Here is a 23,633-nt window from a genome sequence, read left to right on the forward strand (position 1 = left end):
GGGAAGGAGAGGGGGAAGGAGAGAGAGAGAGAGAGAGAGAGGGGGAAGGAGAGAGAGGGGGGGGAAGGAGAGAGGGAGGGGGGGGAAGGAGAGGGGGGGAAGGAGAGAGAGAGAGAGGGGGAAAGAGAGAGAGAGAGAGGGGGAAGAGAGAGAGAGAGAGGGGGGGAAGGAGAGAGAGAGAGGGGGGGAAGGAGAGAGAGAGAGGAGGAGAGAGAGAGAGGGGGGGAAGGAGAGAGAGAGAGGGGGGGAAGGAGAGAGAGAGAGGGGGGGAAGGAGAGAGAGAGAGGGGGGGAAGGAGAGAGAGAGAGGGGGGAAGGAGAGAGAGAGGGGGAAGGAGAGAGAGAGGGGGGGAAGGAGAGGGGGGGGGAAGGAGAGGGGGGGGGGAAGGAGAGAGAGGGGGGAAGGAGAGAGAGAGGGGGGGAAGGAGAGAGAGAGGGGGGGAAGGAGAGAGAGAGGGGGGGAAGGAGAGAGGGGGGGAAGGAGAGAGGGGGGGAAGGAGAGAGAGAGAGGGGGGGGAAGGAGAGAGAGAGAGGGGGGGAGAAGGAGAGAGAGGGGGGGGGAAGGAGAGAGAGAGAGAGAGGGGGGGGAAGGAGAGAGAGGGGGGGAAGGAGAGAGAGAGGGGGGGAAGGAGAGAGAGAGGGGGGGGAAGGAGAGAGAGAGAGAGAGGTGGGGAAGGAGAGGGGGAGAGAGAGAGAGAGGGGGGGGAAGGAGAGAGAAGAGAGGAAGACACCCCAGGGAAGGGGCTGGACTCGGAGCCCGGCGGGTGAAGAAGGGCGGCCGCCATTTTGTGAGGTCGGCAGGAAGTTTGAATTGTGGTGGCCGAAGGAAGGCAGAAGGCGAGCTCTCCCTCCCTCTCACTCTTTCCCTCTCTCACTCTCTCCCTCCCTCTCTCTCTCTCTCTCTCTCTCTCTCCCTCCCCCCCCCCCCCCCCCCCCAGAGCGGAGTATATCCGACACCGGGAGGCCAGGTGCCCATTGCTCAGAAGCGAGCCCGGGGTTCCTCATGTTTAACCCGGCGGGCTTTTGGACCCGGTTGGCCGGGTGGCAGTGGAAGGCCTTTCGCTCCGGTCTCCCGTGTCCGATTTAGGCCGGGGACGGCTTGTTGGAAAGCCCCGGTTTTCCTGGTCCTGCACTAACGGAGAGAGCGGGAGAGACTTAGAGGCAGGCCGTGGTGACCGTGCGTGGCCTAGCGCTTCAGGCTCGGCCGGGCTCTCGGGCCGCGACTCACCTCAGCTGAGCTCCCGCTTCGGGAGAGAAAGGGGGAAAGGAGAGAGAAAGAGAGGGAGGGAAGGAGAGAGAGAAATTCCTGAATCAATACTAATGAATCAACAATTTCCTCACCTCCATTACCATTTTTTAGCTTCAGGCCCGGCCGGTCTTAAATGCTGCCACTCAGCTCAGCTCAGCTCAGCTCCCGCTCGGCAGTTTGAAGGATTAGGCCCCGCCCACAAACGCCATGAAACGCCCCCCAATTTCGCCCCCTCCCTCGCCCCCTCCCTCGCCCCCTCCCTCGCCCCCTCCCTCGCCCCCTCCCTCGCCCCCTCCCTCGCCCCCTCCCTCGCCCCCTCCCTCGCCCCCTCCCTCGCCCCCTCCCTCGCCCCCTCCCTCGCCCCCTCCCTCGCCCCCTCCCTCGCCCCCTCCCTCGCCCCCTCCCTCGCCCCCTCCCTCGCCCCCTCCCTCGCCCCCTCCCTCGCCCCCTCCCTCGCCCCCTCCCTCGCCCCCTCCCTCGCCCCCTCCCTCGCCCCCTCCCTCGCCCCCTCCCTCGCCCCCTCGCTCGCTCGCTCGCTCCCTCCCTTCCCTCCCTCGCTCCTTCCCACACAGACAGACAAACTCATTTATTTATATATATTATGTATATAAAAATTATTTCTACTTTTCATAACAACATGCCCTCAAAAAACCCTCGGCACCGCCGGGCACTCCAGCTAGTAAAATATATGTAAGACAGTTTTCTAGATCAGTATGTTGAGGAACCAACTAGGGAACAGGCTATTTTAGATCTAGTATTGTACAATGAGAAAGGGTTAATCAATAACCCTTTAGTAAAGGGGCCTTTAGGGAAGTGTGACCATAATGAGAGAGAATTTTATATTCAGTTTGAAAGTGATTTAGTTAAATCCGAAACTAGGGTCTTAAATCTAAACAAAGCAAACTACGTAGGTATGAGGGACGAGTTGGTTAAGGTAGATTGGGAAACTACATTAAAAGGTATGACAGTAGACAAGCAATGGCATTTAAAGAATTAATACATAATTAATTATATCTGAATGCGCGAAGCATTCTCAACAAAATAGATGAATTAATAGCACAGATAGAAATTAACAGGTTTGACTTATTTTTCCCTGATGTCAACTTAGTCACTGATGCCTCATTACCTCTGTTATTTTCTCTGCCCCTTCCTGACCCACTCTGCTTATTTTTACCCAAAACTCTACTCTAGCCGTGACATTTTTCTCACTACTTTTAAATTTACTCTTTCCTGAATCCTCCCACCTCCCCCCGCATTATTAGTTTAAAGCCCTGTCTACTGCCCTAGTTATTCAGTTCACCGGGACACTGGTCCCAGCCCGGTTTAAGTGGAGCCCGTCCCAACGGAACAGCTCCCTCTTTCCCCAGTAGTGGTGCCAGTGCCCCATGAACTGAAACCCCTTCCTCCCACACCACTCTTTGAACCACACATTTAAACCTCTAATCTGTTTGTCCCTATGCCAATTTGCATGTGGCTCAGGTAACAGTCCAGGGATTATTACCTTTGAGGTTCTGCTTTTTAATTTGGATCCTAGCTCCTCAAACTCACTCAGGTAGAACTAGGAATGAGGTTCTGCTATGTCGTTGGTTCCTATGTGGACCACGACAACTGGATCCTCCCCCTCTCACTCCCACTCCAAGTTCTTCTCCAGCCACGTGGAGATGTCTTTAACCCTGGCACCGGGTAGGCAACACAACTTTCGGAACTCTCGGTCGCGGCTGCAGAGAACAGTATCTATTCCCCTGACTATATTGTCCCCTCCCACAACTACATTCCCTTTCACTCCCCCCCCATTTGAATGGCCTCCTGCACCGTGGTGCCATGGTCAGCTTGTTGACCCATCCTGCAGGCTTTTCCCTCATCCACTCAGGCAGCAAGAAGCTCATACCTGTTGGACAAGGGCAAATGCTGAGTCTCCTCCAGCACTGCATCTGGGGTCCCCTTACCTGCCTGAGTTGCAGTCACACCCTCCCTTTTAGAACTGAGATGAGGAGGAATTTCTTCTCAGCGGGTCGTAAATCTGTGGAATTCTCTGCCGCAGAGGCTGGGTCATTAAATACATTTATGGTGGCGATAGACAGATTTTTGCAAGATAAGGGAGTGAAGGGTTATGGGGAGCGGGCAGGGAAGTGGCTTTGAACCCAAGATCAGCCATGATCTTACTGAATGGCGGAGCAGGCTGGAGGGGCCAAGTGGCCTATTCCTGCTCCTATTTCTTATGTTTCTTATGTTTCGTGTCCCTGACCAGACCTGTACCTCTACCTAACTTAAGGGTTGTGACTGCCTCCTGGATCCCCATCCCTGATGCCCCTCAATGTCTGCACCTCAGACTCCAGCTCAAAAACTCTGAGCTGAAATTCCTCAAGATGCAGTCACTTACTGCAAGCGTGGTTGTCCGGGATCACAATGCTCTCCACAAACTCCCACATGCTGCAGTTGTGGCACACTACCTGCACTGCCGTCCCTATATGACCTAGTTTTATTTAATTAAATTTGTATTTAGGTAACTTAGTTTACAGTGTAGTTCCTTGACTACTTACTTGATCTAGCTTAAGTTAAGGGTACTGAAATTAAATATCTATCACAAAGCACTACAAGTAGTGTAGGCAAAAAGCAGCAACTCCTTCCCCCTCTTCTCCAAATTCCCACTCTTTACAAATTCCCAACTAAAACACTCTGTTCAAGCCCACTCTGTGCTGTGCAGGAATGTTTACGTTTATATACTCTGAGCCTCACCCAATTTACAAGTGTTTACTCAGCTCCCCTGCCCCTGGTGATTTGCACCTATTCGAGACACTTGCAGCTGACTGACGGTTAACTGCCACTGGCAGGCAGCTTCTGTTAACTACACTTTTTAAAGTTCTATGTTAAAATCAAAATCTTAAACTAAATTTCACTTTTTACAGCTTCTACTTACCCAATACTTACCAGAAATTCCCAACTAAAACACTCTGTTCAAGTCCACTCCGTTTAATCCTGCTCTGTGCAGACCAATATCCTCAATTGAATGTTATTAGGGTGAGACTTACCAGATTTGTTCCAGTTTAGAATCAGGAGCCCTCAGGCCAGCTGTAATATTGACCAAATGCACGTTTTAAAAGCCTCCCTACTCTGTCCCAAAATTCTGTTTAAAATTGAGCATCTGCTGCACCAATATGGATTTTTTCAGTTTCCTGAATTAGTTACCCTCCTGGAGTCTTTGAGTAGAGTTGACGATAACAATTTCTGTTCAGTTACAGGCAGTTTTGTGCTATATACCAAGGCTCACTAGGAAACTGTTTGAGATTATTTTACCCTTGCAGTTGGCAGTGAGAAACAAAAGTGCCATTCCTTTATTGTGGGATGGATTAAACCCAGGATACTGTGCAAACCTGCTCAATCATCCAATATCCTCAAAGGAATTTCTTTATCATTTTCTCACCTCGATTTAAATATGGTCTGTGGGTCAGTTATAATTTGTGCCAATTAAGAAAATAAAATGTAATGCACACCGCCCCTTGAGCACTGAAATGCCTTTTAGTGCTCCAAAGCTGGACAAGTTTTTTCATGAAACATGCAGAATTTCTATAAATAATGAATGTTCTGAGTGGAGCTAGATCAATGCGAAGAGATAGAACACTAGGAAAAACTAAAAAAAAATCTGACTTTTGCATTTTTCTTATGCAGTAATGCCACTGTGTAATCCTCAAAGTTGTTTAATGGACCAATTCCCAAACTAGTTTAAAACACAGGTGAATTGTCCAGTAGAATCGTGCATGTTGGTTATGCATAGCTGGTTCTCATGTTAAACAGTTGCTATAACTAGTTAGTGCTTCTGAGTTACAGGTCTTTTGTATTCATGAAGGAGTATCAGTGACATGATCACAGGGAAGCATCCTTTGTATAACTGTTTTGTGATTTATTAATGATTTGGAATTGTAATTAATAATTTACGTATCACCATTTATTACCATCCAGAATGTTCTAAGCAATAAATATGTACATTCAAAGCACTTCAGAAAGACTTTTATTTTATTGTTTTAGCATTTTAATTCACGGAGCTGTCAGCTTGTACTTGGAGCGGGCGCATTACAGGTTGTGGGACTGAAAACAATAACTACCAAAAACTTAGGTACATATTCTTTTGGTCTTTCTAGTTTTACAACTAAGTTAAATCTTACATAATTTATTATTGCTGTATCTGGATTTATTTTAATAGATTATCAGCCATGGTAATGTCTTTCCCATTTTCTGAGTATTCTGCTAACATAATAACTTATCCAGCGGATTTTCTGTGTGTATGTTTTATGTATACTTTAGTGAATTTGAAAGTCCTCCATTCTAGTGCAGAATCCATTGAATCATTGGTTAATAATCATTAATAGAACTATAATGGTTGCTACTTTTATTGGCTGCTTGCGAGCTAATCAGATAATGGTCTTATTAAATGCAAAAGGAAAGTTGCAGCACTTGCAATATGAAGTATTTCTCCAATTTCAGTGCATAAACTCACCCCAAAAAAACTGGTTAGGAGATTTTTGGCACTTAATTTTTTCACTTCTGGGAGAACCCATAATGTTGACCCTTCTCATCAAGGAGCTGCTTAGCTGTCATCAACTGGGGAACCAGAATCAATGGCTCCTGATCACACTTTCCTTTTGTGAATCTCCATTGAAAAAGTTGCGAATGGGATATTCCAGCTAGACCTCCTGTGTACTCGGCCAGTACACTTTGTGGCTCGAATGCGTTCTTGACTGTGCTGATCAGTGATACAATGTATAGCAGAGCTCTCATATGTACTCCTGTACTTTCTCTGAGAGTACCACTTCCCCGTAGCCCCTCGACGCCAAACGTAATCTTCAGTTTCTATGCTTTATTTCTGAGTTTGCGAACTGGAAATACTTAATTTTGCACTACGTATCATACATGCCCATAATATGAGCCCAGAGCTCCGGGAAGCAGATTTAATACTGCGCCCTTTTAACAGGGAAGGTGCTGTATGAGTAAGTGCTATTAATAGAAGCTTTTTATTTACTAAGCCAGTACACAGCATTATCAGCCAGCACTACGTCGGGGAACAATTTTTTAATATCCACTCACGGGATGTGAGTGTTGCTGCCAAGGCCAGCTTTTATTGCCCATCCCTAATTGCCCTTGACAAGGTGGCGGTGAGCTGCTGCCTTGAACCGCTGCTGTCCGTGTGGTGAAGGTACTCCCACAGTGCAGTTAGGGAGGATAAATGTCAGCTTTAAACCCGCATCCAGGAGTGTAAAGGATGTTGCTTCTGATTTTGGGAATGCAAATGTTTGATGACTAAGATCACCTTTGGGCCGTAATTTGTGGCCCCTACGGGTGCGTACAAGGTGCGCACGCGCCCGTAGGGGCCGCACATGTTCCGAGTTTAGGCATACGCTGCGCATGCGCTAAAACCCGGAACTTGCAATTTGTCAAGAATTTTCTTGACCGATCATCCGCATCCCTGGGAAAAAGGCATCCGCGGGTGGAGCGTTGGGCTGTTTGCCCAACTTCTGCCCAGCGAATGCCCGTGAAATTCTTACACCTGCTTTTACCAGCGTAAGAGTTTTAAAAAACAGAAAAATAAAATGTTATCAATAATAATTTATACATTTAAAAACCTGTGAAATAAGTTTATTTTTAGCCCTTTCAAAAAATGTAATTTTTGTTTTAAATATTTAATTAAATGCCATTTTAATAGTGATTGAAGCAGAGATCTTCTCCGTATTTAAGAATGGATTACATGGGTGTTTTGAAGGAAAGAGGATGAAGGAATATGGAAACCGAGCAGGCACATGGGATTACGATTACTGCTTTTGTGGCAGATGAACACGACTGGTTGGGTCGAATGGCCTGTTTCCGTTTTATAATTTCTATCTAATTGAATGCGTTTTATCTCTTGATGTCCATTAAATGTTAGACACTTCGGTTAATAATTTTACATTTCTCTTGATTTTATCTGTGTAGCTCTTGCCTCTCGTTGTTTACAGCTCATTGTGCACTACATTCCCATAATTAGAGTGCACTTCGAAGCTCGGCTACAGCCCAAGCAGTACAATATGCTGAGGCACTTTGACCACATCACTAAGGTAAAATTGTTAAGCATCTTCTAAATTGTACTGTGTTAACCATGAGCTTTAAGTTGGATTGGAACCAGTTATATAAAAATGTTTTAAAAGCTACTGACTGGCTGATGAGCAGGATTTGTTGAAAAGTTGCTTATCGCTAGTTTTCATTTATGAAGAGCACAAGAACAAAATTGAGGACCTTTTGTGCCATCCCTCTGGTATCCTCACTTTCCCGTCAAGTTCCAATTGTATTTTGAATGTAATGTTTTTGAATCTACCCGGCAGACTGCTAAAAACATTTACCACTCTGAGCAAAGAGGTCCTTCCTGATAATTCGTTTAAAATTTCCACTCATTTAAATGTTTGTCCTCTGGTCGAACTTCTTGGGTTACTTTAGAATAATCATTATTTGTATATACCATTTAATATTTATATACTTGGATGAGGTCTTTTATTAATCACTTTCATTCTGGACTGTGGAGCTTGTTCTCCAATCTTTTCTTATAAGTCAATCCTTTTACACATGTGATCAGTCTTACTCCTGTACCCTTTCCAATGTTTATATATAAATATCCTTGTAACAGTATCGTGTCAAGAACTAAACACACTGCTCCAAGTGTAATCTGACTAATTGTAATCTTGGCATAATTTTAGAAGGGTTGTTTTCTACTGTTCTGGCTATATATTCCAGTGTTCTGTTTTTTAATTACTTTTTCATATTGTGCATTGAAAATAATTCATGTACAGTACTGGGACCTGTAGATTGCACTGGTTGCCAACCTTCAAAGTGAGGAAGGTACAGATTGAGAAAGAAAGATAGATTTGCCACTCCTCTGCCTAGTTGTGTAACAAACTTAAATTATTTTTCAAATCTCTAGTTGGCATTAAGCATTTGTAGACTGAAATCTCACAGTATGTTTGTATATGAAATAAATGCAATTTTTTTTTCTTTTAAAGGATTATAATGACCATATCACTGAGATCTTGGCAAAACTTGTTGCAATCATGGATGGACTCTGTGACAAAACATTGTCTAAGGTAAAATTGGAACTTTTGATTTTCTGGATATTATTTTGTAGTTCCCATGAGACCTGATGCATGAAGGGAAACCACTGTCAACTTCAAATAATTCTAATTTGATATTTTTCAATCCAAATGATAAACTAAGTTTTATTAAAGAAATAGAAATGTGCATCTGTTATCGTGGTGGCGGGGGGGGGGGCGGCGAATCAGCAATGAAATTATAGTCACACTTGATATTTAAAATAAGTTATTTTCTTCCTCAGCTGTAAAGATAGACTGGAGACCTGCTACCACTATTGTTTGGTTGGCTGTTGGGCCAGCAAGCATGCATTGTGACTCCGGTTTTCCTTCCTTCCTTGTTGGAAGGAGTCTGGCTTCGACCCTTCAGTTGAGATTGAGAATTCTCGATTTGGTATGACGGTCTAGAGAAGGGAAAACTGAATTTTGAAAGGGAGGTGTAGCAGGTAGTTTTTTCCAAGGGAGGAAAGTAATTTGGAGGCAGATTGGGCTGTCGAAGATAAATAGAAAGTGGGAGGTAAGAATGTCGTGTGAAAGCTGTTTCAGTGAGAGAGAACTCGAGGTCTTTATGCCCCGTGTGATAATGAGGTACAGGGGGTTGCCCTGCACGTGGGTAGGGGAGTTTATTATTTGTTCTTGGAATGTGGGCAACGCTGGCAAGGTCTTGTATATTGGCCATCCCTAGTTGGTGAGAGAAGCTGGTGGTGAGCCTTCTCCTTGAACAGCTGCAGTCCTCAATGTGGAAGGTGAGGTTGAGGAAAATTAGGAGGGCAAGAAGTCACTGAAGAAGGACAACGAGGAGTTAGGGTTGAAATTGCCCAGGATAAGTAGTGCTTTGGTACAGAGACTGAAGGCAAATGGGCAAGAGATTTCCGTGAGGAAAATGCCCAATAAGAACTTAACATAAGAAATAGGCTTAGAACATAAGAAATAGGAGCAGTAGTAGGCCAATCGGTCCCTCGAGCCTGCTCCGCCATTCAATAAGATCATGGCTGATCTGATCCTAACCGCCAATCTACTATCACAGAACTATCTCCTAAATCTAACAGAATTAGACACACGAAATAGGAGCAGGATCAGGCTACACGGCCCCTGGGCCCGCTCCGCTACCCACAGGGCCATGACCGATCCGAACCTAGACTGATGTCCAAATTCCTGCCCGCTCCCCGTAACCCTTAATTCCCTTTACTTCTAGGAAACTGTCTATTTCTGTTTTAAATTTATGTAATGATGTAGCTTCTACAGCTTTTTGGGGCAGCATATTCCATGGACCTACCACCCTCTGAGTGAAGTAGTTCCTCCTCATCTCAGTTTTGAAAGAGCAGCCCCTTATTCTAAGACTATGCCCCCTAGTTCTAGTTTCACCCATCATCGGGAACATCCTCCCCGCATCCACCCGATCCAACCCCTTCACAATCTTATATGTTTCAATAAGATCGCCTCTCATTCTTCTGAACTCCAATGAGTAGAGTCCCAATCTACTCAACCTCTCCTCATACGTCCATCCCCTCATCCCCGGGATTAACTGAGTGAACCTTCTTTGTACTGACTCGAGAGCAAGTATGTCTTTTCTTAAGTATGGACACCAAAACTGTATGCAGTATTCCAGGTGCGGTCTCACCAATACCTTGTACAACTGAAGCAATACCTCCCTATTTTTATATTCTATCCCCTTAGCAATGAAAGCCAACATTCCATTGGCCGCCTTAATCACTTGCTGCACCTGTATACTAACCTTTTGAGTTTCGTGCACCAAGACCCCCAGATCCCTTTGTACTTCAGTACTTTCCAGTTTCTTGCCATTAAGATAATAACTTGCTCTACGATTTTTCCTGCCAAAGTGCATAACCTCACACTTTCCAGTATTGTATTCCATCTGCCAAATCTCTGCCCACTTACTTAGCCTGTCTATGTCCCCTTGCAGGTTTTTTATGTCCTCCTCACTCACTACTTTCCCCCCCCCCCATCTTAGTATCATCTGCAAACTTTGATATGTTACACTCGGTCCCCTCCTCCAAATTGTTAATATAGATTGCAAAGAGTTGGGGACCCAGCACTGACCCCTGCGGAACACCACTAGTTACTGATTGCCAGTCTGAGAATGAACCATTTATCCCAACTCTCTGCCTTCTGTTAGATAGCCAATCCTCTATCCATGCCAGAATATTACCCCCAATCCCGTGATTTTTTATCTTAAGCAATAATCTTTTGTGTGGCACCTTGTCAAATGCCTTTTGGAAGTCTAAATACACTACGTCCACTGGTTCCCCTTTATCCACCTTATGTGTTACTTCCTCAAAGAACTCCAGCAAATTTGTCAAACATGACTTCCCCTTCATAAAACCATGTTGACTTTGTCCTATTAAATTATGATTATCCAAATGTCCTGTTACTGTCTCCTTAATAATGGACTCCAAAATTTTACCTACCACAGATGTTAGACTAACCGGTCTATAGTTTCCAGCCTTCTGTCTACTGCCCTTTTTTAATAAGGGTGTTACATTAGCAGTTTTCCAGTCTGCCGGGACCTTTGCCGAGTCCAGGGAGTTTTGGAAAATTATTACCAATGCATCCACAATCCCTACCGCCACTTCCCTCAAGACCCTAGGATGTAAGCCATCCGGTCCAGGTGATTTATCCACCTTGAGTCCCATTATTTTACCGAGTACCACTTCCTTAGTGATTTTGATCGTGTTTAGCTCCTTTCCCCCCCCCCCCATAGCCCCCTGTTTGTCCAGTGTTGGGATATTCTTAGTGTCCTCTACTGTAAAGACTGATGCAAAATATTCATTCAGTGTTTTTGCCATCTCCATATTTCCCACCATTAATTTCCTGGTCTCATCCTCTAAGGGACCAACATTTACTTTAGCCACCCTTTTTCTTTTTATACAAGTATAAAAACTCTTACTTTCTGTTTTTATATTTTTTGCTAATTTACTTTCATAATCTATCTTCCCTTTCTTAATTAATCTTTTTGTTATTTTTTGCTGTCTTTTAAAGTTTTCCCAATCCTCTATCCTCCCGCTAGATTTGGCTACCTTATATGCCCTTGTTTTTAGTCGAATACTATCCTTAATTTCTTTACTTAGCCACGGATGGCTGTCTTTTACACCCTTTTCTTCTCAGTGGAATATATATTTTTTGGAAGTCGTAAAATAACTCCTTAAATGTACACCACTGATCATGTATCGTCTTACCCTTTAATCTATTTTCCCAATCCACTCTACTCAATTCCGCTCTCCTACCTTCATAGTCTCCTTTATTCAAGCTTAGCACGCTTGTTTGAGATCCAACCTCCTCACCCTCTAATTGAATATGGAATTCAACCATGTTATGGTCACTCATTCCAAGGGGATCCTTTACTAGGACATTTTTAATTAATCCTGTCTCGTTACACAGGACCAGATCTAAGGTTGCTTGCACCCTGGTCGGTTCAGTTACATACTGCTCAAGAAACCCATCCCTAATACACTCAATGAACTCATCCTCAAGGCAGCCCTGCCCAATTTGATTTGTCCAATTAATATGATAGTTAAAATCCCCCATAATTATAGATGTTCCCTTATTACAAGCCTCGACTATTTCCTGATTGATACTCCGTGCAACAGAGTTGCGGCTGTTCGGAGGCCTATAGACTACGCCCACTAGTGTTTTTTTCCCCTTATTATTCCTTATCTCCACCCAAACTGTTTCATTATCCTGATCTTTTGACCCAATATCATTTCTCTGTATTACAGTGATTCCTTCCTTTATTAACATAGCCACCCCACCTCCCCTTCCTTCCTGCCTGTCCTTCCTTATCGTTAAATAACCTGGTATGTTTAATTCCCAGGCATTGTCACCCTGCAGCCATGTTTCTGTAATGGCCACTAGATAGAAACATAGAAGATAGGAGCAGGAGTAGGCCATTTGGCCCTTCGAGCCTGCTCCGCCATTCAACGAGATCATGGCTGATCATCCAAACCCTAGCACCCGGTCCCTACACCGACAGCCATCCCACCCAAGCCCTATCCCCCGTAACCTCACGTATTTAATCCCCCCTAACACTAAGGGCCAATTTTTATCATGGCCAATCAACCTAACCCGCACATCTTTGGACTGTGGGAGGAAACCGGAGCACCCGGAGAAAACCCACGCAAACACGGGGAGAATGTGCAAACTCCACACAGACAGTGCCCATATGTAGTTATTTGTGCCATTAACTCGTCTATTTTGTTACGAATGCTACATACATTCAGATAGAGAACTTTCAAATATGTTTTGTGACACTTGGTTCCTGCTTTTGCCCTTTTTATTACTTTACCTTTTACGCCATACCTTCTGCCCCTTCCTGACACGCTCTGGTTTTTAATTTCCCCACTGCTGCCTAAGTCTATGACCTACTCTTGTCATTTTTATTATTTGCTCTCTAGGAACCTCCCCCCCCCCCCACTAGTTAGTTTAAAGCCCTCTCTACAGCCCTAGTTATATGATCCGCCAGGACTCTAGCCCCAGCACTGGCCAAGTGAAGCCCGTCCCAACGGAACAGCTCCCTCCTGCCCCAGTACTGGTGCCAGTGTCCCAGGAAGCAAAACCCATTTCTCCCACACCAGTCTTTGAGCCACGCATTTAACTCTCTTATTTGTCCTAGCCAAATTCGCTCGTGGCTCAGGTAATAATCCAGAGATTATTACCCTTGAGGTTCTGTCTTTTAATTTGACCCCTAGCTGCTCATACTCCTTTAACAGAACCGGCTTCCTAGTCCTATCTATGTCGTTTGTACCAACATGGACCACGACAACTGGATCCACCCCCTCCCACTGCAAGTTTCTTTCCAGCCCAGAGGAGATGTCCTTAACCCTGGCACCGGGTAGGCAACACAGCCTACGGGACTCTCGCTCTCGGCTGCAGAGAACTCTATCTATCCCCCTAATAATACTATCCCCTACCACTACAACATTTCTATTTACTCCCCCCTCTTGAATGGCCCCCCGCTCCACGGTGCTGTGGCCAGGTTGCTCATCCTCCCTGCAGTCCCTGCTCCTGTCCCCACAGGGAGTAAGAACCTCGAACCTGTTGGACAAGAGCAAGGGCTGCGGCTCCTCCAACACTACCTCCTGGATCCCCGTACCTGCCTCACTCGTAGTCACACCGTCCTGTCCCTGACCATGGGCTACATCTGAATTAATTAACTTCATAGGTGTGACCATCTCCTGAAACAGAGTCCAGGAACTTCTCCCCCTCCCTGATGTGTCGCAGTGTCTGAAGCTCAGACTGCAGCTCGTCAACACGGAGCTGGAGTTCCTGTAGCAGCAGACACTTGTCACGGACGTAATCACCGTGAGCCTCAATGGGGTTCACCGGCTCCCACATCTCGCAACAGTAACACATCACCTGCTCTATTCTGTGTAATTAATTACATTTTTTATTGTTAGTTATGGACACCCTCTGCCCGATTATAGATGCTAGTATCCCCTTTAATTTATTGGATTTAAATTAAATCAATCCCTCTAATTACACCAGTTAAATGGTTCACCAAGTCACTCTGCACCAGAAAGGCCTTATTAACTGCAACCCACAGAGTTAAAGTTTGAAAAGAGCACCTAACACCCCACTTACCCTAACTCACACTTACCCGAACTCACAGCACTTTCTGCTGACCTCGCACTCTGCTTGCTCGCACTAGCAATGGTCTTTTTATACTGTTTGTTTGTTTACAGCCAAATGAGTCACCCCTGCTGATTGGTTAGAAAACTGGTTTTCACTGCCTGCTGTGCCAATTTACTCCTACTGCAGTGTAACCTTGTTTTACTCTTCTTAAACCAACAGAATCCCAAATACTTAACTTTTCCCCTTTACTTAATGGATGATGGATGAGGATTGTGAGGAGGAGCTAGGCAGAGTGGTGAAGTTTTCCTCTTGCTCTGTGGCGTGTCATGTCACCTGGATCTTTGAGAACATGCTTTTTGTTACTACTGTATGATTGAGTAGGGTTTTTTTTTGCTGCAAGGGGATTGAGAGCAGAAATTTATAATGCAATGTGGCTGTGGAGAAATTTGAAACTTGGGGTGACGGCTTTATGTAATATGATTGGTGAATAATGGAAATATAAAATAACCAATTCGTAAGAAAATGTAGAAACACTTCAATGAGGAAGTTGATATAGTAACTGGAGGGTCACAACCTAGAGCCACATTGACTTGTCAGTCATGACATAGAGGACAAATGGGAGAAATGTTGAAGGATGATATGCCAGCGATACTGATTATTATTTCTTGCTCAAACTATAAGTAGAGTTTAAAATGCAGCTACTAGGATGGCTTTAATTCCATGGTCTTGCATTGTTGTGGAATGGTAAGTTCCTATTAAGCTGTCAAAGTTACAGTTCGGCTTTTATTGTGCCTGCAGTATGAAGTGAAAGCACCAGTGCCCTCTGCTTGCTTCCGAAACGTCTGCAAACAAACGGCTAAAATGCATGAAGCTATACATGACCTCTTGCCTGCGGAACAAACACAGGTGGGCATTGTTATATAAGCAACGTGTCTGTTTGATTTTAAATGGAAAATTGTAAATCATAACCCACAAAATATTCATTTCCTTCCTTACTAGAAGAAACATAGAATTATATCGAATATACAGCACAGAAACAGGCCATTTGGCCCAACCAGCCCATGCTGGCGTTTATGCTCCACTCGACCCTCCTCCCATCTTTTCTCATCTAACTCTATCAGCATAACCCTCCATTCCCTTCTTCCTCATAGGCTTATCTAGTTTCCCTTAAATGCAGCTATCCTCTTCGCCTCACAACCACTCCCTGTGGTAGCGAGTTCCACATTCTCACCACACTCTGGGTGAAGAAGATTTTTCTGAATTCACTATTGGATTTCTTTGTGACTATCTTATATTGATGGCCTTTGGTTTTGCCCTTCCCCACAAGTGGAAAAACACTCTTTGTATCTACTCTATCAAAACCTTTCATAATTTTAAAAACCTCTTGGGTCACCCTCAGCCTTCTCTTCTCAAGAGAAAAGAGACCCAGCCTGTTCATCCTTTCCTGATGGGTATAAACAAGGTTTATTAATCAGTAAATTATTGTTATGCCAAATTTAAGAAGTGCTATCTTGATTCATCAGTCTATTTAGGATGCCAAAAATAAATTGCTGTTTTACTTTTCCTAATAGAATACATGAAAACGCCAATGATCGTTTAGCGGTAAAAGGACCTCCGGCCTGGTACTGAGCCCGTGGGTAAAAGGACCTCCGGCCTGGTACTGAGCCAGTGGGTAAAAGGACCTCCGGCCTGGTACTGAGCCAGTGGGTAAAAGGACCTCCGGCCTGGTACTGAGCCAGTGGGTAAAAGGACCTCCGGCCTGGTACTGAGCCAGTGGGTAAAAGGACCTCCGGCCTGGTACTGAGCCCGTGGGTAAAAGGACCTCCGGCCTGGTACTGAGCCCGTGGGTAAAAGGACCTCCGGCCTGGTACTGAGCCCGTGGGTAAAAGGACATCCGGCCTGGTACTGAGCCAGTGGGTAAAAGGACCTCCTAGCCTGGTACTGAGCCCGTGGGTAAAAGGACCTCCGGCCTGGTACTGAGCCAGTGGGTAAAAGGACCTCCGGCCTGGTACTGAGCCCGTGGGTAAAAGGACATCCGGCCTGGTACTGAGCCAGTGGGTAAAAGGACCTCCTAGCCTGGTACTGAGCCAGTGGGTAAAAGGACCTCCGGCCTGGTACTGAGCCAGTGGGTAAAAGCAATTCTCGGCCTGGTACTGAGCCATGGAGGCCGTGAAGCCCTAGGTTCAATTGCTGATCTACGGATCTCAGCCAGGCTGGTAATTGGTCCCAGAGCAGAGCGAGAGAAATCAGCCTGGGTCCCTGCATCTGATTACACCCAGTGATTGAAGCTGGATGATTTGAAGTTGAGGACAGGATTAGCCGTGGCTATGGGTGCTCCCTGTGCAGGATAGCCTGTTGAGTCTTGCTGCCTAGGCTTACACCACTTGGATTAAGTACCAGAGGGTGACAAGCACACATGGAATGATATCTAGCACCAGTCATTATCTTATGGCGATGAGGCTTGAAAGAGATGGTTAAATTGCTGGGGAACACAACACACTGCAGCTGTCAGCATTGGCATATATATAGTGTATGACAAAATATGATGTGACTGCAACCAGTAAATTAAAGGTGATTTTATCCTAATGAGGGATGTTGTCAACTAAAGATGCAATGTTCTCCCTCATCAACAGCACTCAAACATAAATGGTGCTGTATCTGAAGTTCTGATATTAGAAATTGAGGTATTTTCTATTATGTCAAAATACTCAAATTAAAATACCAAGACCCATTGAGGACACGGGTGATGATCTGACCTGCGGGGAAAGGATATAGTCAAGCTTCCAATTTCCACCCTCCCCTCACCTTCACATGGTCCATGTCCGACTCTTCCCTTCCTCGAATTCTCTGTCTCCTTTTTCTGGGGATAGGCTATTGACAAACATTCACTATAAGCCCACTGACTCCCACAGCTACCTGGACTACACTTCCTCCCACCCCGCTTCCTGTAAGGACTCTATTCCATTCTCCCAGTTTCTGCATCTGTTCTGACAATGCCACCTTCCATACCAGTGCTTTCGACATGTCTTCCTTTTTCCTCAACCAAGGATTCCCCTCTACCGTGGTTGACACGGCCCATGACCGTGACAATTCTATTTCCCGCACTTCTGCTCTCGCCCCTTCCCCCTCCCTCCCGGAACCACGATAGGGTTCCCCTTATCCTCACCATTCACCCCACCAGCCTCCACATTCAATGGATCATCCTCCACCATCTCCAGCGTGATCCCACCACCAAATACATCTTCCCCTCACCTCCCCTTTCAGCATTCCGAAGGGACCGCTCCCTGGTCCACTCCTCTCTCACTCCCAACACCCCTTTCCCTTCACCCGGCACCTTCCCGTGCAAGCACATAGAAAAATAGAAGATAGGAGCAGGAGTAGGCCATTCGGCCCCTCGAGCCTGCTCTGCCATTCAATGCGATCATGGCTGATCATCCAAATTCAGTACCCGGTCCCTGCTTTCTCCCCATACCCCTTGATCCCTTTAGCCTTAAGAAATATATCCAACTCCTTCTTGAATATATTTAATGTATTGGCTTCTACTGCCTTCTGTGGCAGAGAATTCCACAGGTTCACCACTCTGGGTGAAGAAATTCCTCCTCATTTCTGTCCTAAATGGCTTATCCCTTATCCTTAGACTGTGACCCCTGGTTCTGGACTCCCCGACCATCGGGAACATCCTTCCTGCATCTAGTCTGTCCAGTCCTGTCAGAATTTTATAAGTTTCAATGAGATCCCCTCTCATTCTTCTAAACTCCAGCGAGTACAAGCCCAATTGACCCAATCTCTCCTCGTACGTCATTCTTGCCATCCCAGGTATCGGCCTGGTGAATCTTCGCTGAACTCCTTCCATGGCAAGAACATCCTTCCTCGGATAAGGTGACCAAAACTGCACACAATACTCAAGATGTGGTCTCACCAAGGCCCTGTATAACTGCAGCAAGACACCCTTGTTCCTGTACTCAAACCTTCTCACTACGAAGGCCAACATACCATTTGCCGCCTTAACTGCCTGCTGTACCTGCATGCTTACCTTCAGCGACTGGTGCACAAGGACACCCAGGTCTCGTTGCACTTCCCCTTCTCCCAATCTATTGCCGTTCAGATAATCTGCCTTCCTGTTTTTGCCATCAAAGTGGATAACCTCACATTTATCCACGTTATATTGCATCTGCCATGCTTCTGCCCAATCACCCAACCTGTCCAAATCATCCTGTAGTTTCTTGGCGTCCTCCTACCTATTGTACCTTTTTTAAATGCCCTATTTTTTCTTTTGCAACTTCTGTTTCTTTAACTTGCCTTTTTATCCCATGCCTCAGTTCCCACAGCAACGCATCGAAAGATTGCTATTTGGCTAAAAAAAAAATTCCAAGGGCTGGCCTTTCAGCCAACAAGTCCGTGTTGATTGACAGGATAGCATGACAGACAACACCCTGCTAATCAGTCAACAGGATTTCCATGTCAGACTCGTAGGGCTATTGATCATAGAGTACAGAAGGAGGCCATTCTGCCTACCGTGTTTGTGCCGGCTCTTTGAAAGAGCTATCCAATTAGTCCCACTCACCTGCACTTTCCGCATAGCCCTGTAAATTTCTCCTTTTCAAATATTTATCCAATTCCCTTTTGAAAGTTACTATTGAATCAGCTTTCACCACCTTTTCAGGCGGTGCCTTCCAGATCATAATAACTTTCTCCACATTTTTCCCCTGGACTTTTTGCCAATTATCTTAAATATTTGTCCTTTGGTTACCGACCCTCCCTGTCGGTAGAAACTGTCTCTCTATCAAAACCCCTCATAATTTTGAACACCTCTATTAAATCTCCCCTTAACCGTCTTTGCTCTAGGGAGAACAATCCCAGCGTCTCTCATCTCTCCATGTAACTGAAGTCCTGCATCCCCTGGTACCATTCTGGTAAATCTCCTCTGCACCCTCTCCAAGGTCTTGACATCCTTCCTAAAGTGTGGTTCCCAAAATTGCGCACAATACTCCAGCTGATTTGTAAAGGTTTACTATAACTTCCTTGTTTTTAATACCTCTATTTATAAAGCCAAGCATCCTTATGCCTTTTTAACAACCTTCTCAACTTATCCTGCCACCTTTAAAGATTTGTGTACATACACCCCCCCAGATCTCTCTTCCTGCACACCTCCCAGTCAATGAACGCAGAGGAAACTAAGAAGAGTGCAATAAAATGAGATGATGTTTTATCTCAATTTATCGAGGCTGAATTACATTATAGGGAAGAAATGTTGCGCAATAATAGATTGGGAATCTCAAAACCATGTTGCATTTAGTAACCAATTCAACCAACTATTGTACCTTCGGGGTACGAATAGTTGAAGTTGTTTGCAGTTATACTAATTACCAAATGAGTGCAGAATCGCCTCACCTTGCCTGGTATGATGCTAACTATTACCATGAATTTCTTGACCCGTCTCCCCATTGCCATTTAGTAACATCCATTAACATGTTGACCTGAAGATCATGGCATTGGTGTTAACCACATCACTGTATTTTTGTGAACTGCTTTAAGAATGTTTAGCACAACAAATGTCAGTTGGGGGAGGTACTGCCTCATCCAAAATATTACTCTGGGGGTTTATAAGTATGTCCAGTGGTGTGACTTTATTTTCTGCAGGAGACTTAACTTTGTATTCTTGGTAAATCACAATTTCTCTCTTTTTTTCTCCCCAGATGTTGTTTTTGAGAATCAATTCAAGTTTTAAAATTCACCTGAAGAGACAGCTGACCCGTTTAAATGTTGTGAACGATGGAGGACCTTTGCATGGGTTTGTGCATTTCTGATGGCTCACAATGTGCCACAATACTGTGGGGTAGTGTTTCCATTGGACGCTATTGGCGATCCTGTGCCTGTTTTGCAAAGTGTTTTTTCTCTCAAGTTTCTGCTCAAGTTCATTTGCATAACGCCAAATCTGCCATGAACCAGCGCAAGTGGGCAGCGTTTTAAAACATCATTAAAAAATAATTTTTTTGCTTTAAAAAATATTCCTTGATACATTTAAATGTGGTAACTTGGTGCATTTTGATTAATACAGATGAAAATGGATTTATCACAAAAACGCATTTTTAAACTGTCTAATCCACCACCTGTGAGTAATATGATTTTAAATAACTGAAAATGACTTAAGAACTATACAGAACCATTTGCTAGTTATATTGGGGTGTAGTAGTTAGTTTCTTAGTAAATTAAAAGAATATATTCAAAAGCTTCTAAAAACGTTCCTATTCATGTTCTTGCGTCCAAAAGAACCAGCTTAATTTTTGGAGCCTCCTCAAGGGCCCACAGACAAACGCAATTAGCAGAAACTCGCCATGGTGAATAATTTGATCTGGTGGCATGGCCAGTTTTGTGGACGGGGCCAGCTTCTAGCACGAGGTTTTTTAAACTAGCGCAAAAGATCACCGGAACTCGATTTGCACTGAATGCAATTTGCACTTGAAATTCCGCAATCTTTTGCACTAGTTCCGCCAATTTCGGGCAAATTGTGCCGTAAAAAAACACTAACCGCAGGGGAACTCCACGTGAGTGTTTAGTCAGATTAGTTCAGTCTAGGTACTAAAACAGACCATGAATATGTATGAAACAGTATGAAACACTGCTGACAGAAATTACGGTTAAGCTGAATTTCTTTTTTATGTGCAAACCAAATGTGGTCCAGGTTTGAATTTGTACAAAACACAGGAGCATCTTTAACCAAATTACTAGTTGGGTTTTTGTGCTGTCAGTTACTGCATTGTAAATTCACCACCTGTCACACAAAGGCAGGCCTTTCAACTCTTTGCATTCATCCAGGGTGGAATGTTTCTTCATAACATTCAACCCACCCAACACTGACTCAACCAGCAATTTACATGAGGAAATAAAAACAGAAAATACTGGAAATGCTCAATAGGTCAGGCAGCATCTGTGGAGACAGAATCAGAGCTAATGTTTCAGGTTGATGATCTTTCATCAGAACGGGAAGAAGTTAGAAATTTAACAGGTTTGAAGCAAGTACAGAGGTAAAGAAAAGGGGGAGGAGAGGAAAGAACAAAAGGGAAGGTCTGTGATAGGTTGGAAGGCAGGAGATATTAAATGACAAAAGGGATAATGGTGCAAGGCAAAAGGAGATGGTAATGGGACAAGTAAAGAAACAAAACATGGGTGTAGAGGAGCTGTAAATGGCAACAGCAGAACCATTACCAACAGCTGCCATCTGATAAAATGGGGGGGGAGCAGTGGTTATGATCAGAAATTGTTGAACTCGTGGAGTCCAGAAGGCTGTAAAGTGCCTAATCGAAAGATGAGGTGCTGTTCCTCGAGCTTACGTTGAGTTTCATTAGAACCGTGTAGAAGGCTGAGGGCAGAGTGGGAGTGGAGCGGAAAATTAAAGTGACAACCGACCGGAAACTCGGGGTCACACCTGCGGACTGAACGGAGGTGTTCCATGAAGCGATCACCACCCAATCTGCGTTTGGTCTCCCCAATGAAGAGGAGACCTAAATGAGGCAAGCTTTCTGCTACATGCTACCGGCTGCTTCTAAACACTGTCCTTAGTGATGGATTACATTAGTTATCAGTGCACTTGAACTGTGTCAGGCCTGCATCAATAATCCTGACAGGAAATCTCATGTTCACAGGTAGCTATGCTGCTGTATGTCATGGGGTATTTTTAAATATCATGGGGTAGAGTTTCCACTTTGGGCCCAAAAGAACCAGCTTAATTTTTAGAGCTTCCTTGAAGGCCCGCAAACCGACACAATTAGCGAAAACTCACCATGGTGATTAATTTGATCTGGGGCGTGGCCAGTTTTGTGAGCGCAGCCGAATTCTAGCGCAATGTTTTTAAACTAGCGCAAAAGATCGCAGAAACCCCAGTTGCGCTGAACGTAATTTGTGCTGGTTATGTTATGCCGATTCCAGACGAATTGCGCCAAAGAAAACCCAGCGCAACCGAGCAGAAACTCCAGGCCCTAGTTTCTAATGTTTCCTAGTAGGTTTAGCAATTGAATACTGGAACATCTGTTCAATTCAGCTTCAGCTGGTTGTTGAACTATGCTATTCATATTGTGAAATGGTAAATATAAAAGTTTACTGTCTGTCTACTGAATTACAAATGTCTTTCTGTGGTCATTGTAACTTCTCAACAGGGTGAGCATAAGAGTTAATAATTGGTATAGAAGTATACTTTTCCTTTAAGCCAAAATGTGTGTATAAACATTAGGCACTGAAGTAGTAGGGAGAAGAGTTATTCCAAGATGTATTGAATCATGTGTTGGTTGCAAGAGTCATTCATACTCGTGTATATAGAAAAAGATGGGCAAGACTAATCAGACAATCCATTTCATCTGCAGGCTTGTTGCATCAGATCTAGCTTTCTACACTGGAAATATCCAAGCATTGAAAGGCCTTGAGAATTTGGACATTAACATGACAGAAATCTGGGAACAGAAGAGGTGACATTCTGAAGAATGCTGCTTTGCATGCTGAGGCGTTTCATGATGATCCTAGACCTTCACTGCCCCGAGATTCAAATATCTTCCTGGCAGTCCTCCACTGAAGCAACATCTCTGAAGACCAAATTGGGGAGTGATTTACAGCGAATGCCCTCCCAAGGGCAAGTGATCATTCATCGTTTTTGAAACCTTTCAGACTAGGTTCAAGATTCTGTGGACCAAAACCAATACTGTACTCGAGGTTTGGCTTTACTGGGAGACTGTATGTAGCACTAAAGGATGCTTTGCATCTGATTATTTGTATGTTGAACCTCGTGCAATCATAACACTATGTTTAAAAAAAAAAAAAAAATACAAGCATAGCTAATGGTACAGTTTATAAAATACCTTTTAAACAGTTGTAAATTCTTGCAACATTAACAATTCATAAAAATGGATTGGTTTCTTTCTTATCCATGGGGGGTGCTAATAATCTAGGAGCTTTATTTTTTTACAGACCTTTCTATGGATTTTAAAAATCTTTTGGAGTGGTAGTTGCATAGAAGATGTACATTTTCCTATACCCCACAGCTTGCTGTTCAACCCAGGCTTTAAAATCTAAGTGTTCCACGGTTTATTTTAACTCTCATCCTCAATGCACCTTTGGTAAATAATAGAAGTCAGCAATGATGTTATATTTGTAATAAAGTTTTTTTTTCTAGATTGGGTTTCTTTTGCCATATGGCAGATTCTAGTTTCTTTTCTGAAGTACATGCTTAGGGGAAGCACTGTTGTGCTTAAAATGCCTCACTGGGTTTTTATAGAAAGCTTTGATTTAAGATATGGTTTTTATCAGTCTCAAACCTTTTGATGAATTTGTGTTAGATTGAGGTTAGTTTCCATCATTCGTGTGGGAGTTTTGTGCCATCAGTAATCAGAGTTAGCAGTGAATGTCTACAATACAGTCAAGTGCCTAAGTTTATTTCTCTTGCAGTGCAAAAAGCTACAGTTTGTGCTGCCAAGAGTGAAGTCCTTATTTACTGAGTGCCTAATAATACACTGGTGGCACTGAAGACCGACCTTGTCTCCCTTTTGTGCTGCTATTACAACTAATTTAAAACCAAGCTTGCTGAGGGGTTTAATGATATCTAATAATATCTCAAATCCTGATGTTTTTAAATTAAAATCTCAAAATAAAAGTTACATGGAAGTGATTTAGTTTTGATTATTTGCAGTTTTGTAATGCGATCATTTT

The 23,633-nt window shown here is 44.2% G+C and overlaps 1 protein-coding gene across 2 annotated transcripts; it reads left to right on the forward strand.

The window, feature by feature from the left end:
* Nucleotides 1-3,936: 3,936 nt before the first annotated feature.
* LOC147121378 (vacuolar protein sorting-associated protein 54-like) lies at nucleotides 3,937-23,101 on the forward strand. Of its 2 annotated transcripts, none has more exons than XM_085981587.1 (6): nucleotides 3,937-5,359; nucleotides 6,944-7,331; nucleotides 8,268-8,348; nucleotides 14,739-14,846; nucleotides 19,637-19,731; nucleotides 22,298-23,101. In XM_085981587.1, the coding sequence occupies exons 2-6, from the start codon at nucleotides 7,302-7,304 to the stop codon at nucleotides 22,401-22,403; spliced, it is 420 nt and encodes a 139-aa protein (XP_085837713.1). In that variant the 5' UTR covers nucleotides 3,937-5,359; nucleotides 6,944-7,301; the 3' UTR covers nucleotides 22,404-23,101. The 2 variants fall into 2 exon arrangements, with proteins under 2 accessions (XP_085837713.1, XP_085837711.1); XM_085981585.1 differs by having other exon boundaries at nucleotides 3,939-5,359; nucleotides 7,210-7,331.
* The last annotated feature ends 532 nt before the right edge of the window (nucleotides 23,102-23,633 follow it).

This window comes from Somniosus microcephalus, chromosome 3, assembly GCF_052327205.1.
Source record: "Somniosus microcephalus isolate GS21.2 chromosome 3, FLI_Smic_1.0, whole genome shotgun sequence".
Classification (NCBI taxonomy): domain Eukaryota; kingdom Metazoa; phylum Chordata; class Chondrichthyes; order Squaliformes; family Somniosidae; genus Somniosus; species Somniosus microcephalus.

Coding starts and splice junctions, on each gene's coding strand:
- LOC147121378 (XM_085981587.1), top strand. CDS start 7,302: ATGCTGAGGCACTTTGACCACATCACTAAG. Junction 7,332..8,267: donor ACTTTGACCACATCACTAAG/GTAAAATTGTTA, acceptor TTTCTTTTAAAG/GATTATAATGACCATATCAC. Junction 14,847..19,636: donor TGCCTGCGGAACAAACACAG/GTGGGCATTGTT, acceptor TTTTCTCCCCAG/ATGTTGTTTTTGAGAATCAA.